This window comes from Gymnoscopelus braueri, assembly GCF_963280865.1.
Source record: "Gymnoscopelus braueri genome assembly, chromosome: 1".
Lineage (NCBI taxonomy): Eukaryota > Metazoa > Chordata > Actinopteri > Myctophiformes > Myctophidae > Gymnoscopelus > Gymnoscopelus braueri.
Window position 1 is genome coordinate 9663087 of NC_137603.1, and position 16755 is coordinate 9679841.

Below are 16755 nucleotides of genomic sequence, written 5' to 3' on the forward strand. Positions count from 1 at the left end.
AGCAATAGGCTCAACTCAGGTCTTTGGTGGGAAGTGGACTCCTGTTATTACCAGCCACGACAGCATTGTTTTCACTTTGTGAAATGGCTAAATGTGGGCATGGAGACAATAATAATGATAATAAAGCGTGAAACACCACAGAAGTGGCTTTCAGTATATTGCTAGGTGCTTATGTCTGTTTGGCTCTCTGTGGAGAGATTTTTGCAGTCATGAAACAGTACAGGAATGTACTTGAGATAAATTTGAGGGCCGAGTTTAAACACTTGAACCCTGCTACAGTAGCCTACTTGGTTAACATATTCTCATGCTCTCAAATTGTACTTTAGTGACGAGTTTGAGTCGTGTCATTTAGCAATGCTTCCAGTAGTCCCGCTCACATTTGAATGCGAAAGGGCAGTACTCACTTCAAACCTCGTAATAGTTTGAAGCATTCTCTAAAAACATTTAAAACAACCATGCGCGCCGCCAGAAGCGGACCTGAGCCCTGTAATGCAGTGGTTCTCACACTTTTTCATGTCAAAAGTAACATTATATGTATTTGGCCGCGGACCCCATCTCAAAATATGTTGTTCCAGGGACCCCAAGAAGCAAAGATTTAAGTTACAAATTTTCGCTTAAAAAATATATATATTCAAAGATTTGCACACATTTTCAAGATTTTTCAAAAATCTACAAGCTCATAGCGCGGCACTCGGTACTGCGCTATGAGCTTGTATATCTGCTATTTTTTAATAGCCAAAGTGTAAAAGGTTAAAGTGGTTAAAATTATTGTGATGCAATATTAACACATTTTGCTGGGGACCCCCTGGAACCCCCACAAGGACCCTTGGGGGTCCCCAAACCCCACTTTGAGAACCAATGCTATAATGCACTCCCAAGCAAGCTGTTATATGAGCTAGTGCGTGGCCAGGCAGAGTGGTGTGAAGTCTGATGACCCAGCCCGCGTTCGAGTTGCATACCGATGTAAATCATCCATCCTCACCAACATATGCGACGCAAATCGTGAAATGGGCGTGGCACTGTCAAATCTGACCCAATTTGTCACCCGTTTGGCACAACGGGGTGTGTTAAATGTTGATTTTGATCAAGCTGTTATGCAATAGGGGGGCCATAGCCAGAAGCCATGGCTATTTGCGGGTGCTCGCTCGGCATGGAGAAGTTTGGGAGCTTTACTATTTTGGTCGGGGGCCTGACCAATCAAATGTTTCTTTCTGTGAGACAGCCCTCAGGGCTGGCGTCTGCCTTGTGCTGAGGGCTGTGAGTCTCACATAACAAGCTTCCGGAACACTTAAAAAACTTAATGTAACCTTTTTCGACAAGGACACCCGCAACTTTCATGATCAGACGCACAGCGTCACGTCCCCTTGTGTTTGCGTCGGAGCTATAGTGGAGTAGAAGTATAAAGTATTGAAAAATGGACATACATGTATGGTAAAAGTAGTTCCAAAACTCATCGGATATTACCCCTGTACGTGGAAACATTGCATCATTCCTGTCCCCCAAAAAAGCCCAAAAGCCCACCCAAAAGCCTCACAGTGCTGGCAATGAAATCCCTTGAGAGGATAATTAAATCCCACATTCATCAACGTCACATCAGATCAGTTGGACTGCGTTCAGTTCACATTAAGGTCCTGGGAGGGGAGGAGATGACACCAAACTGGGCCAGAATTCCGTTTGCAGATGTCTCATCTGCATTTCAACAAGACTGGCTCCAAACCCAGTATGGCTGGAGCTGCTTGCGTGGGTAATGTGTGAAAGTTGTGGGCAATTAGTTATAGAGGGATAGTCAGTGGAAGTGTCTATAATGTGAATTCTTGGCACTTTTTTGGTGGAGCGCCGATGGCTCCTTTTTGGAGAGGACCGTCACTCATCAATGTCGCTTTTTTTTCAGCCAACCAATCAAATTCAAGGAGAGGTTGGGCTAAGTGGAAAACTGTCATCCAAGGACGAGTCGCTTTACAAAACAGATGCTTCGATCTGAAAGAGAAGTTATTATAACCGTCGCGGAACAGAAGCGTCTTCATCACACCCGACTATAGATTGAAATCTGTCATGCATTTCTATCGTTAAGACACGCTAGGAGCGTTCGTCTGCCCAGCGCCGCTCCCTGCGGGCGCCTTGAGCAGTGGTGTAAAGTAACTAAGTACATTTACTCAAGTTTACTCAAAGTTTACAATTTTGAGGTATTTGCACTTTACTTGAGTATTTCCAATTTCCCATACTTTTACTTTTACTCCACTACATCTCAGAGGCAAATATTGTACTTTTACTCCCCTACAATTATTTGAAAACTTTAGTTACTAGTTACTTTAGTTTGTAGATTTTGATTATTACTACAAAACATACATTAACCACTTCAGCCCTATATACATTTCAGCCATTTGAAAATAGCCGATCTACAAGCTCACAATGCGTCGCTAATGAGTACTTCCTACTTTTGGTACTTTACGTACATTTTGATACCAATACTTTTGTACTTTTACTCAAGTACATTTTGAATTCCGAACTTTTACTTGTAACAGAGTATTTCTACATTGCAGTATTGATACTTTTACTTAAGTAAAACATGTAAGTACTTTTTCCAGCACTGGCCTTGAGTAGAAAATAGTTCTAGCCGCCGATCGACGTCACATTTTTTCACCAGCCAATCAAAATCGAGGAGAGACAGGACTAAGTGGAAAACTGTCATCTAATGGCCCTCTCCTCCCTCTCCCTGTGCAGAACATCACCAATCATGAGTAGTTAAGCTTGCATGTCTGACAACCTGACTTTGAAGCAATTAAGAGAACCATGAAAACTGCAAACCATGTTTACCGTTACTCCGGCTAGGCTATTATCGCAGATGTAATTACATTTGAGCGCAGCTATACGGCTGCTATAGGTTCAAACGTTGCATTATCAGCATAATATCCAATGTGCTCCCCTGCTCAAAGAATGCTTATGTTTCTATCTGCCTCACTCTGTAGACAGTGTTTTGTCAGTGATTGTTATTTTGGGTGCTTTAACTGTGAATTCTACCTCATAGAGGTATGTATGAGGTACATGGAGAGCTGTTTTTTCTCCTACAGATTTTAGCTGTTCCAAATAACAAAAGGATGGTTGGCTGCCTTTTTAACTTCACTAGGTAAAGGGATAGTTCACCTAAAAAATATTTTTTCATGGATATGTTTTTGTTTTGTTTTTTGAGCCCACTCCTCGATGTGTACTCCGAGGAACTTGACCTCGCTGACCCTTTCACTGCAGCACCATCGATGAGGACGCGGGCGCATGATTCTGAAGTCCACCATCAGCTCCTTGGTCTTGTCGGCGTTAAGGGCGAGGTTGTTCTCCCGGCACCAAAGTGCCAGTGAGTTGATCTCATCTCTATAGTCGGACTCGTCATTGTTGACAATTCGACCTATCACTGTCGTGTCGTCTGTGTACTTAATGATGGTGTGGGAGTCATGTGTGGCTGTGCAGTCGATATGTGTACTGGGAGTAGAGGAGTAGAGGAATCTGCTCTGAGGAAGGCTGCGGCCGAAACGCGTTAGCGTTATCGCAATAAAATGAGAAACTGAGCCACTGTCTTGCAGTATTTATTTTGGAGTGCCGCTTAGGTGGTTTTTGATTTTATTTGTATACATAGCTGAGCACCCACTGCCTTAACTAAGAAGGAAGCGCACCAGTTTTTCTTTCTTAGTAGAGGACAGGGCTCAGCACGCATCCCTGGGGTGCTCCAGTGTTGAGGGTCAGGGGGTCAGATGTGATGCTGCCCATTCTCACCACCTGATGTCGGTTTGACAGGAAGTTATGTATCCGTGCTTGGGTGTAGCCCCAGGTCTCAGGGCTTTGTGTCAAGTTTTTCTGGGACAATGGTGTTGAATGCTGAGCTGTATGTAGTCCACGAACAGCATACGTACATATTTCCGCTGCTTCCCTTTTCTATCTGCTGTAGCTTGTTGTTTTTGTTCTTGTTAACATATAACATTATAATGCATTGTAGACAAGGCAAGCTTATTTTTTATTTCACATTTCAACGAGGCAATTCAAAATGCTTTACATAAAACATTAAACACTGAGACATTGAGACAGAGCATTAAGACAAAGGCAAAAAAGACATACATAATTAACTAGAGAGAAAAATTACAGTGCAGAAGAAATGGTAATAAAAAAATTATACAAAGTACAAGGGAGCAGCAAAACAGAAAGGTCTTCAGCTTTGATTTAAAATAACTGAAAGTTGTAGCAGACCTACAGTTGTGTGGGAGTTTGTTAACCAGAACATAATACTTTGACTCTTATGTACCCGTCCCGTACACACGATGTAACAATACAGAAACCTTGAACCTTGAAGTTACACCTTGAGATAAGCAGTGCATGAAACCTGAGCGCCGCTTCACCACATTTACATTTTGACTCTGGGTTCAGAAAAACAGACCTGATGTCCCAGGATGACCTGAGAAGTCTGGAGGCTTCATGAAGATCAGACATGTATTTTGGCTCTAAACCATTCAATGCTTTATAAACCAACAGTCATTTGAAATCAATTCTATGACGGACATGAAGACAGTGGTGGAATGTAACTAAGTACATTTAATTAATTACTGTACTCTTTTAGTATTTGTACTTTACTTGAGTATTTCCAATTTTCAGTACTTTTACTCCACTACATCCCAGAGGCAAATATTGTACTTTTACTCCACTACAATTATTTTAAAACTTTAGTTACTAGTTACTTTGAAGATTTTTGATTATTACAAAACATACATTAACCACATCAGCCCTATATACATTTCGGCCATTTGAAAATAGCCGATCTACAAGCTCACAATGCGACGCATTGTGAGCTTGTAGATCTGCTATTTTCAAAAGATTTGTATACATTTGAGAACTTGAAATTGGACATTCTAAATAATGAGTACTTTTACTTTTGGTACTTTAAGTACATTTTGATGCCAATACGTTTGTACTTGTATTTAAGTACATTTTGAGTTCCGGTCTTTTACTTGTAACAGAGTATTTTTATATTGCAGTATTGATTGATACTTTTACTTAAAGTAAAACAAATTGATTACTTTTTCCACCACTGCATGGAGACAGAAAGATCTGAAACGTGGAGTGATATGCTCCACTCTCTTGGTATTAGTAAGGACTAGAGCAGCTTCTTGTTCTGAATCAACTGCAGTCGTCTTTTTTTGAGACCTGCAAAGACACCATTAAAGTTTTGGTCCAAATCCCGCTGAAACTTAAAGTCCATTAATCCTTGATAGGTGATACTAGGCTGACTTTGTAATTGTCTTAATGTGGATGTTTAAATTCAGGTCTGAGTCCATGACTACACCAAGGTTTCCTGCTTGGCTTGTGGTTTTTAACATTAACCGATTGAAGCTGAACGCTGACTTTTAATCAGTTCTTCCTTTTGGCTCCAAAAAACTGTTACTTCCGTTTTGTCTTGTCTTGAAGAAAGTTCTGGCACATCCAATCGTGGGACTTGTTCAATGCATTTACTCAATGCTTGTATTGTCACTGTCACTGCCATGGAAACCATGGGAGCTTCCCAGCCAGCCAACCATGTGCTGTGGGAGCTCAACACATGGGCATGGATCACGAGGTTGTCCCCACAGCAACATACGTGGATGTACTAAAGAAAGATGCCATGGTGGCAATACTAGATCTACCATTTTTTTTTAAATCTTGAACATTTGTGCAAATCTTTGAATATATATATTTTTGCGTCTGGGGGAGAGGGGGGGGGGGGGGGTCCCTGGAACAACATATTTTGATGGGGATCGGCGGCCAAAAACATATAATTTAGGGGGTCCTTGACAAGAAGTTTGAGCACCACTGATATAGCAACAATAGATTTTAAGACACATTTAGACATTTGTTGAGACATTTGACAGTTACAAATGTTCGCTCTAAAAATATATAATTTATATATTCAAAGATTTGCACAAATGTTCACGATAAAAAACAAAGAATAGCAGATCTACAAGCTCATAGCGCGGCACTCGGTGCCGCGCTATGAGCTTGTATATCTGCTATTTTTGAATAGCCAAATAAATCTAAAATGACACAAAAATACACATGTATGGAGGATTCAGATGACTAGAAATGCTGCTGGAGGGTTCGTCTGAGGACGGCCTAGACGAGAGAGACAACCCATCCATCTTGCTATTTCACGGTTCAGCGTTGGGTCCTGGGACTATACCAGGGGTCCAGATGGACCCCTGACGGGTCTGTGACTCTTGATAGGGTCAGAGTTAAATAAACGCTGAGGATTTCGCAGCGTAGATCGCGCGAGAGAGAAAGACAATTTACCAAATGTGGTTCCGTGGCCTAATCCGTACAAAAGGTTGAGAATCGCCGATCTATTCCTTCTCTGTCGTTAACCTAGTTAATCTGATTTTCCTTCATCTGCCCTCCAGTCTCTCGGTCTGAAAAACGATACAATCAAATCAAAGCATCATATCAAAGTGGTTTAAAACAATAGGCCTCCCTCTGATGATAAACAAACTAACAAACGATGACCTCCACCTGACCTTCAAACTGTTGCCCTGGAGCAGTGGTGGAAACACACACACACACACACACACACACACACACACACACACACACACACACACACACACACACACACACACACACACACACACACACACACACACACACACACACACACACACACACACACACACACACACACACACACAAAGCATTTTGCACCGTCAGTGCTGTCATTGTTCCTATTTCATGTCGTTCTATTTTATTTCACTTGAAGTACTCAGTGGTCATTTTTAAACCTCATTTACGTCATGGTACACCTTGTTCTGACCTCCATGTGTCATGTCCTGTGTGTCATTGATTGGTATTTTTTCCCCCTTTTTTCCTAGATCTCTTCAGGGCATTTTATTCTGTATACTATAAGCTATAATGCATTATTAATTGTGAAATTGCATTCTATGACTTGGTTTCCTGGGTATGATATTCACTGTAGTTCAGGGTAAACTCAGAGTGGTGTAATTATGTAGGATATTAAAGCTTGCTGTTGCCGTAGCGATATGAGCATCACTGTCTCCATTGTTGCTACAGTCTCTGTTTATTGCTCTCAGGCCAAGCTCTCTGCAGGAGTCCACTCCTTTTATCTAATGCCACATTACTGTAACGGCCTGGCCTCTGTGCGTGCAAGAGGGGATGACTTGCAGAAAAAGGCCTCGAGTCAGATTCAAACCCAGGCCAGTGCAGTACTAATGCATATGGTATTGCTTGCTATCGGTATCACTGGCGATGACAAAGTTACAAAACTGTGTTTCCAATGATAACCGGTTTTGGGCATGCATTCATAACTTGCATCGTTCCCTGCACACATAACTTGTGTGGTCCCTGCAAAGCAAAGAATGCCTTTCCTCTGAAGCTCTATATTCATGTCAGGATCTCACCAGTAGTGTTGGACAGGTTTCTGCTCTCATTCTGAGTCACTACATCTGAATGAATAGAACCTTTCCAGCTTTTCAAGTTCAATTTAATTTTCTGGAGATGCAGCTTCAGGAACCATAAACACGGAAGGAACAACTTCACCCAAACAGCAGCAGTAATGAGGTTTCCTCTCTCCTCTCTCAGGGTCCAGTGTCTATATAAACTCTGGGGGATTTCATTCACTCTTCAGAGCTCAAACAGTGCAGTTCTCCACACAGATATGGGGGTTTTGCACTGAAGGATCATAGCTCAAACAACTACTAGTTCCTCATGTAGTGACATTGACAGTAAGCTATATATATATATATTAGGTGACTTTTTGAATTGTAACACAAACGGAAGCTACGATGCTTACACTGCAAATATGATAATAATGATTGTTTCTCATAGTGATTGTTGTGACAGTTTTCCACTGCTTTAGCAGCTCCTGCCTGCATCCACAGTCACTGTGTTGTCTTGTAAAGACCAATGAGAATCATATTACTCAGCAAGACAAGCGTTCTGGCTGAAAGCTTTGGCTCCATTTCAACCAGTATATTGATAATACTGGTTGAGATGTTCACCTTGAAAGTGAGCCAAATACAAGTACATTTTAGTCATAAAAGTCTTTAAAAGCCAGCATAGCATTATCTGTTACATATTTGGAATCTGGCTCGTGGTGGCTTGCATCGCTTACATCTCAGTGTTACATGTTTGTTCTGTTCTTTGATTATATTTTTCGTTTAATGTAAAGCACTTTGTTTAGATAAGTGCTCTACAAAGTGCATTATTATCATTACTGCTGTACCTGACAATGCTCTTTGTATTACGGGCCAACAAAAGCAGCATACTGAAGCTTCAGCTCTCTATAATTAGTCTCGTTTTTAAATAGAGTCTTCCTGATTGCACAGTGGAATCATTTATTATAGTCTGATGAACTGAAATGTGTGCTTAGAAAAAATATATAGTCTGCATACTGGATCATAATCAACTATTATTCTGTCTAGCACATGGGATTTATCTGTTGGATGTGTGCGCTTAGTAAACCTTTTGCTGAATCGGTCGTGCCCGTTTTCTCTGTCATCATCTCACTTAGATTGTCTTCTCTTAGAGCACCTTTTTATACGATTCTGTTCATTAGATGAGAAGACTCCCACCTATGGCATTAACCTCGCCATGTCCTTTGTTTATGTTGTGTCTCCCATCCAAATTCTTAATATTATGATTGTTACAGTAGATATTTAATCTATACATCGATGATTTGATCACGTACAGACTATCTATCCTAACCTTGCAATCAATAAGATGATCTTATCTGATTTCTGGGAGTGAAATCGTTATGAGAAAACTAAACAACATGAAAGCAGTGCTGGTGTGTGTGTGTGTGTGTGTGTGTGTGTGTGTGTGTGTGTGTGTGTGTGTGTGTGTGTGTGTGATATCTGGTCATAATGGTGCTGTTCCTGAAGCAGTCATTCATGAAGGACACTGGAGGAACACAGAGGTTCTGCTCTCTCATTTTATCTGCAACAGAAGCGTAATGAAAATAATGGAAGCCGTTCACAGTGTCTCCTTTATTTTCAAAGCTCCCAACATGAGCCACGCTTCAATGGAGAATAACACGTTGTGACATGTGTGGCTCAGTGTCACTCATTCTGCATAATGTGCTGTGTGACATAATCCTCTCTGTCGGGTGGAAACCTTGTACGTACTGTTACTTTTCAGGAAATGGAAAAAAGGCAGTGATGGAAGAAGTACTCAAATGTTTTACTTAAGTAAAAGTATCAATACTGCAATGTAGAAATACTCAGTTACAAGTAAAATTCAGAAATTCAAAATCTACTTAAGTAAAAGTACAAAAGTATTGGCATCAAAATGTCCTATTTCAAGTTTTCGAGCTTGTAGATCTGCTATTTTCAAATGGTTGAAATGTATATAGGGTACAAGTGGTTAATGTAGGTTTAGTGATAAAAATCAATAAGTAACAAAAGTTTTCAAATAAATGCATTGGAGTAAAAGTATTGGACATTGGAAATACTCAAGTTAAGTACAGTACTTAAGTAAATGTACTTACTGTAGTTACTTTACACCACTGAAAAAATAACTATGTGTTCCAATGGATCCAATGTAGTATTTATTTATTTGCAAACTCTTAATAATACTTTACATTGGTTAAATATTTATAGAAATCTACAGACACACGTAGCCCAAATCAATTTCACTTAAAAAACTAACTTTTGTGCGACACTCGTGTACAATGAAGTGGGGCGTTAATTTACGAAATATGGAGATACAAGGTTTGTGCCTGACAGCGATGATAATGTAGTGTGAAATATGAGCTCTCTAGTGCATATCATTGTCACTCTGGGGATGTTCCGGGGGCCTCCATATGTAAGTTTTTATGACAGCTGTCATTTCATCGCTACTCCTTCTCATAGAGACTCTTCTTTAGAGGTGAGAGGAGAGGACAGTGTCTGGAATTGACGCTCAGAAAGATGTACCCACTGAATCACAGAATAATCTCATTCCAGCTCATTAACTCTGCTGTGAGCGCTAGCGTGTGTGCGTGTTTGGCATCCATTTGCATGTTTGTGACATTAACAGATTCCAATAACATCACCCATTTCTTTACTTTTTTTCTGCAGAACAAGAGTCTGAAGAACAAGCTCATGTCGGGTAACAAACTTTGTGACGCGTACGCAGAAGAGGTAAGAACCCACACTGAACAATATTTGTTTCATCACACTGTTGTTTAGTGCATGTGTAGCAGGGTAGCCCTGCCTGAAGCCTAATCACTCCCTTTTTTTTACGGAGCACTAAATGGCAACTACTGTAGTTTCAACGGTATACACAATATGTCATTCATTCTGCACATTCAAAACAAAGACAAACACTGATATAAATATAACAATAACTGAGGAATATGGGGCAAAAAAAATATAAAAAATACCCCCGCTTATAATAATATGAATAACTTAAAATAATAAGTTCCTCTGACTCCTCTCCTAAGATCCTGACTGTCATGTGGAAACCAAAACTTTTCAGGAAATGGAACAAAACATAGCCTGTGTTCCAATGGATACAACAGTCACAAACTCTCATATTTTTTATTGGAAAAAGAGTGGCAGGGAGAGGGAGAGCAAGGAGAAACAACATGGATAGCTACAACCTAGGGATCCTTAGCATGCACCACCATGGATAGCTACAACTCAGGACTCCTTCCCTTTCAGCACCTTGGATAGCTACAACCCAGGACTTATCAAAGCAGATTGGACATCAAATTGTGCTACATTGCTTTTATATGAAATTGAATTTACATGTTATTTCATATAAAGGGAGCCTGTAGGTTGTGAATAAATAGCTGGTGGGCTTGAACGTATCAGAAAAGCTCCAATTTGTTGACACAAATTGGAGCATTGTTTTGGGTCACATTTAACTGACCTGTGCACAACAAAACAGACTTAATGACCCCAGATCAAATATATGTCCACTGTGAGTTTTACAGCTTCATCAATATGTATTTAACTTGGTAGACTTTTATGAAGTGCCCCAGGATTCAATTTGTGAATTCACTTACATGGAGTGAGTGATGGCCGTCTTGGGACATTAAAATACTCTTGTAAAGTGATTAACAAGATAAAGAATATCATAAAAAGGAAACACAAAATTACAGTAGGGCCCCCCATATAAGATTTGCGTTGTTAACATTTTTTTTTCTTTTCAAGATCTTTTGAAAATAGCAAATCTGTACAAGATCAACGCGTCGTAGAGCTTGTAGACCACTGGGGGTCCCCGGATTGCATTTTGTTGTGTATGTGGTTTTGTACAGTCTGTAGCCTACTGTAGCGGTTGAGTGAGCATTCCACTCTAGACAGTGGGAAGGAAGCCAGTGCATGGCAACATCATTGTGTGGGCTTCTCAGTTCAGTGAAGGGGACAATTTGATATTTTCTTTTCCTCCGTCGGTCCTTCCCTTTCAGCCACAGCTTGGCCCAGGAAACTCTCCCCAAAAGGCCTCTTCTGCGGTGGCTGAAAGAATCCTGCTACATGATCTAAAACCAATTTCACTATTTGAATAAGCTAACACTTTTTTTCCTTTCTTATCTTCCCCTTGCAGTCCAAAAAAATCCAGGCTCAACTGAAAGAACTGCGCTATGGGAAAAAGGATTTAGTTTTTAAGGTAAGCTCAAACTGAAGGTGGGTGGTCTTTGTAACAGTTCCAGACTGGAGCTAGAAACAGGTACCAGGACCACCTGGATAGAATGATCCTATCAGGGCGACAACTTCATTCACTCACACCATTACAACAAATCCCCAGGACTGAGTTTCACTCACGTTAAATGTTGTCCTCTATTTCCTAAACAATGATGAGACAATCTGTACTGTGTAGGATTAAGTTGATCTTATATAATACTAATAGAAAAAGAAAGAAAGTAAGATGAATTTATGGTTGCAGACGCACATGTAAATGGACAGGCGTGGACTGAGATGCACTCAGCACTGATCTAAGATCAGATATGTGCAAGAAAGGTTCGAAGGTGGAGAAAATATCCATAAAAGGAACCGAGTTTGAGATTAAATATGAATGCTAGGGGGTGGAAATTGCCACCCCCCTCTGACCCCAAAGGACTCCCCTAGCACTTTGTGAGGGACATTTCATTTACGTTATGTCTGTGTGGGTGTGAGATATCAGCTCACATGATAGAATACATACTGTAGGGCATAACACCATCTCTAGTGTAAGCACTAAGTGCTCTTGTAACTAAACTCTGCCATCATAATTACCAGTACAGAGGCTGACCTTCAGGCTGTTGTTTGCATTGCTGAGGTTGACAAATGTCAGCTGACATTTCTGCCACGATACCCCAGTAACTGTCATTTCATAAATGTACAATTTGATCCCCTCAGACCCATCATTTATAAAGCTTTCTCAAAAGGTGACAGAAATGAATAAAAACATGCCTCATTCCTCATCTGGCTTTACATGCTGCTTGTGCAATGGCTGAATATATTGTTCCAGGGTATTCATTTCTTATTCTATTTATGGTCTGTGGATGATTGATGCATTGACTTCTGGTGTTACAGGCTGTAAAATCCTTCATCACTAAATCCAGGCTTTGACTATAAAAAAAGAAAAAAAAAGAAAAGAAAGAAAGAGAGACATTTACGTAATCACTTAAAAAAGGTCTTCCTATGACAAATAGCCCTTAGTTCTCAATGTGTTGCACTATAATGTATTGTGAGCTTGTGCTGTATAGTGTGGATCAGCTGTTTTAACTATTGTTGAATATAGATAATAAATATAGCTGCAAGCAGCGGTATGGGGGCCAATAAATGCAATATGCAATAAGCTAAAAGTAATATGCAATATGCTGAATAAGCCATATGAACATAATATAATTAACTTGAGAGGAAGAAGACCAAGCAATTAACAAATGAGCTTTGGAAACAGCTGAGCAGAGTTCTGAGGGATTTTGGATATAATAATGTTTATATAATGGCATATTTCAGACTCTTGTTGCCAAAGTTTGCTTCATCTACACAACAGAAACAATTTTAGTATTCTAATTAGGCTATAGCTTTTCATCACTATTTCTGGCCAGTCGGCTTAGCCGACGCCAGGAAACCAACCAGTGACCTTTTGTTTCCTCTCTACGCATTCAGCTACAACAGCCCTGTTTAAATGAGCTGAAAGGCATAGTTTTGCTTTCTGTCATGCGTCACAACATTCGTAGGTCCTTTCAAATGTTTTCCTTTCGTGGAAGGAAGTCTAATTTGACGGGACTGATTACATCTTAGTGTTTTGTCTTGTCAAATGATGCACAATGAGTGAAGGGAAGCAGCAGTCATGTGTTGCAGATGACCGATGGTTTTCTCTGGTCTGATTAAAGGTCAGAGGCAGTGGTGTAAAGTAACTAAGTACGTGTACTCAAGTACTATACTTAAGTACAATTTTGAGGTATTTTTTATTAATTTTCAGTACTTTTACTTCTACTCCACTACATCTCGGATCCAAATATTGTGCTTTTACTCCACTACATTTATTTGAAAACTTGAGTTACTAGTTACTTTGTAGATTTGTATTATTATTAAAACATACTGTAACCACTTCAGCCCTATATACATTTTGTCCATTTGAAAATAGCCGATCTACAAGCTCACAATATGTTTATACATTTGGAAACTTGAAATGGGACATTCTGTATAACAAGTACTTTTACTTTTGGTACTTTAAGTACATTTTGATACTAATACTTTTGTACTTTCACTCAAGTCAATTTTGAATTCCGGACTTTTACTTGTAACAAGAGTATTTCTACATTGCAGTATTGATACTTTTACTTAAGTAAAAAATGTGAGTACTTTTTCCACCACTGGTCAGAGGGAATAAATGGTATCATTGCGTCAATGCCTCAGAAAAAGAAAAAGACAGAGGGAATGGTATCATTGAGTCATTGAGAAAAGGCAGTTTTGAAATGACCAGTGGAGGAGAGAGAGAGAGAGAGAGAGCAGTTATATAGTCATTTAGATAATGATGATGACGATACCATCAGCCTTGCAGGAGTCATTCAGAGTTCTGACACCTGACTGTGACACTTCTCAAATGTATGTCACCATCATGCCATTTTAGTTGACCATTGCACAACAGGCAGTTCCGACCAGGGGTCATCAATATGTCCATACACGGACACATGTGTCCGTGGCAAGACCTGTCCTGTCCGTGGTAAATGTTTGATTTTTCTTGTTTTTTACATAACATTATAATGTTCTAATTTTAATCATAAGACCCAATTATTGAATGCCAGTCTCCAGGTTTTCCTCAAATATGTATGTGGACACTGATTTATTTTGACACTATGGCACATTAGGAGTCCACTAGTACTAGTGGTTCTCAAGCATTTTATTTTCAAGGACCCCCATAACTCTGAGAGTGTACAAATGGAACCACATGGACCCGTTACAGACCTGTTATGGTCATTCAGCAGGGCTGGATTAACACGTCTCAGTGCCCATGGGCACTTCGCGCGTGGGCGCAAACATTTTAGGTTTTTGTTTCTTTTTTTTCTCTAATCTAGCTAATTTGACACTGTGTTATGTTAATTCTTCATTATTAATAACAACAAAATGGGGAACCCACCCTCTAGTGTAATATTGCTTAATTAATTGTCATATATATATATATATATTTTATCCCACAATTTTTGTAACCCATGTTTTCACCCAGTGCCAATTTTCTAAGCTTGTAATCCTGGGCGCTACTCTCCCTATGCCAGCGTGGGGAGAGCCTTGAATGAGCTCATGCCTCCTTCAATGCATGAGGACCTAGCAAGCCGCTTCTTATCACCTGACAGGGGGGAGTTTCCCCGGTAGGACGTATAGCGTGTGGGAAGGAACACGTTGTTCCAACCAGTTCCTTTCCCCTCCATCAGGCGCCCCGGCTGACCAGGGGGAGGCCGTATTGATTACAGAGTTTTTAATTGCATTCTTGCCATTGGACATTATAACATATAAATAAAATTAATATTCTTGTTTGGCTTTTAGAATGTGTTAATTAAAATAGCACAGGGTAGATATGACAATACAGAATATGTTACTTAAATATTGCAATGACCGATAATCAAGATGAGTAATGGCCAAAAAAGTCCAAATCCTTAATATTTAAAAAATGTTCCAGTCTCCAAGCTCACAACGTGTCGCATGGCAATACATATTTTATAACATTTGATATGTTTGGGACTAAAGTTGGAAAGGGACTAAAGTGTTTAAGAGAGTGGAAAACAGAAAAAAATGATGGAATGATAATGGAAAAAATAATGGAATTTGACATTTTCTGTTCATTTCATCCACACAGGATGCTACAACTAAACCACATCACACAGATACCAACTTTAGAATAAACCCGAGCAATATCAATGCCAAAGGTTTTCAGCAGAAAGTTATTACGAAAAAGATCCAGTTTTGCTACAGTAGGGAAAAGCAGCAAGCATGAGATAAAGGCTGTGCTTCAGTCTCACGACTCAAACCCACACAGTCCCAGCACACCTGAACAGTGGGAGAAGAAGGTCGTTTCTCATTTGCAAGATCAGTCAAAACAATACAAACTTTGGAGAAATGTTTGCGTGTCAGAATTCTCCTGTGAGACATTTGGCAGTGACTGCATTCAGAGACAGGAGGAGCCCATTTCACACTTTCAAACCAACAGCCTTTGGTGGTGACACTTCACAATTCATTCGTAGCACCAGTGGTGTAAAGTACATGTACTCAAGTACTGTACTTAAGTACAATTTTGACGTATTTTTTACTTTACTCAAGTATTTCCAATTTGCAGTATTTAACTCTACCCCACTATATCGCAGAGACAGCTTGTAGATCTGCTATTTTCAAAAGATTTTCATCCATTTTATACATTTGAAAACTTGTGAAATGGGACATTCTACATAATGAGTACTTTCTTCTTTGGTACTTAAAGTACATTTTGATACCTATACTTTTGTACTTTTATTCAAGTAAATTCTGAATTTCTGACTTTTACTTGTATTAGTATATCTACATTGCAGTATTGATGCTTTTACTTAAGTAATACATTTGAGTACTTGTTTCACCACTGCGTAGCACCGATTCTTCCCATCTGACACAAAAATAAAACATAAAGGCTTGTTTTTTTTGTTGTGCGCCTGTCACCACGAGTTCTCACCTATTTCTAGTGTTTTCAGACGAGGAGCGACACCTCGCCTGTTTAAACCAATACACGCCAGGCACTCTATCTGTGGTAACCATAGAAACGCTTTCTGCGCACTACAGACTATAATGTATCCCTGGTGCTATACAACTGTGTTTTCTTTGTAGATCACAATGTGTTGCGTTGTGATCTACAATCTCAAAGACATTGGTGTAGAGGGGGAAAGAAAGTACAGACCCCCCCCCCCCCCTTTTTTTTTAATACCACTTTAACCCTATACTTCACTGAGCGAGGTGGTCAGTGCAGTATATAGGGTGAAAAAAGGTGGAAAATAAACACATAAAAGAACGGTTAAATACTGTATACTATTAAACTATTGTATACCTGTAATTCCGGGATCTCATAACAGGCAAGGAGCAGTCTTTCATCTAACCCCTGTGCATGCAATCTTTAACGGCCGCTTGTCGGAGTGACCGCGGCTACCTGCCTGCCCGCTCGCCTCTCATTGAAAATGAATTATTGGCACGTCAATCGCTCCTCGTCTGAAAAGACATTTAGAAGTGATTCAGTGCAGAAAAAAGTTTATAATCGAATATAAGTTTTGACTTTGACACACTAGTCTGGAAGACACAATGTCAGAATCAG

General features: G+C 39.9%; 1 protein-coding gene across 1 annotated transcript in view; it reads left to right on the forward strand.

Annotated features, from left to right (window-relative positions):
- Window positions 1-16755, forward strand: part of LOC308082404 (leucine zipper protein 2-like) — a gene marked incomplete at both ends in the record, with an annotated part of 164101 nt that overhangs the window by 119496 nt on the left and 27850 nt on the right. Inside the window, 2 exons of the mRNA XM_080424142.1 lie at window positions 10077-10139; window positions 11548-11610. Coding sequence (XP_080280268.1) covers window positions 10077-10139; window positions 11548-11610 — 126 coding nt within the window. The remainder of the gene's footprint in view (window positions 1-10076; window positions 10140-11547; window positions 11611-16755) is intronic.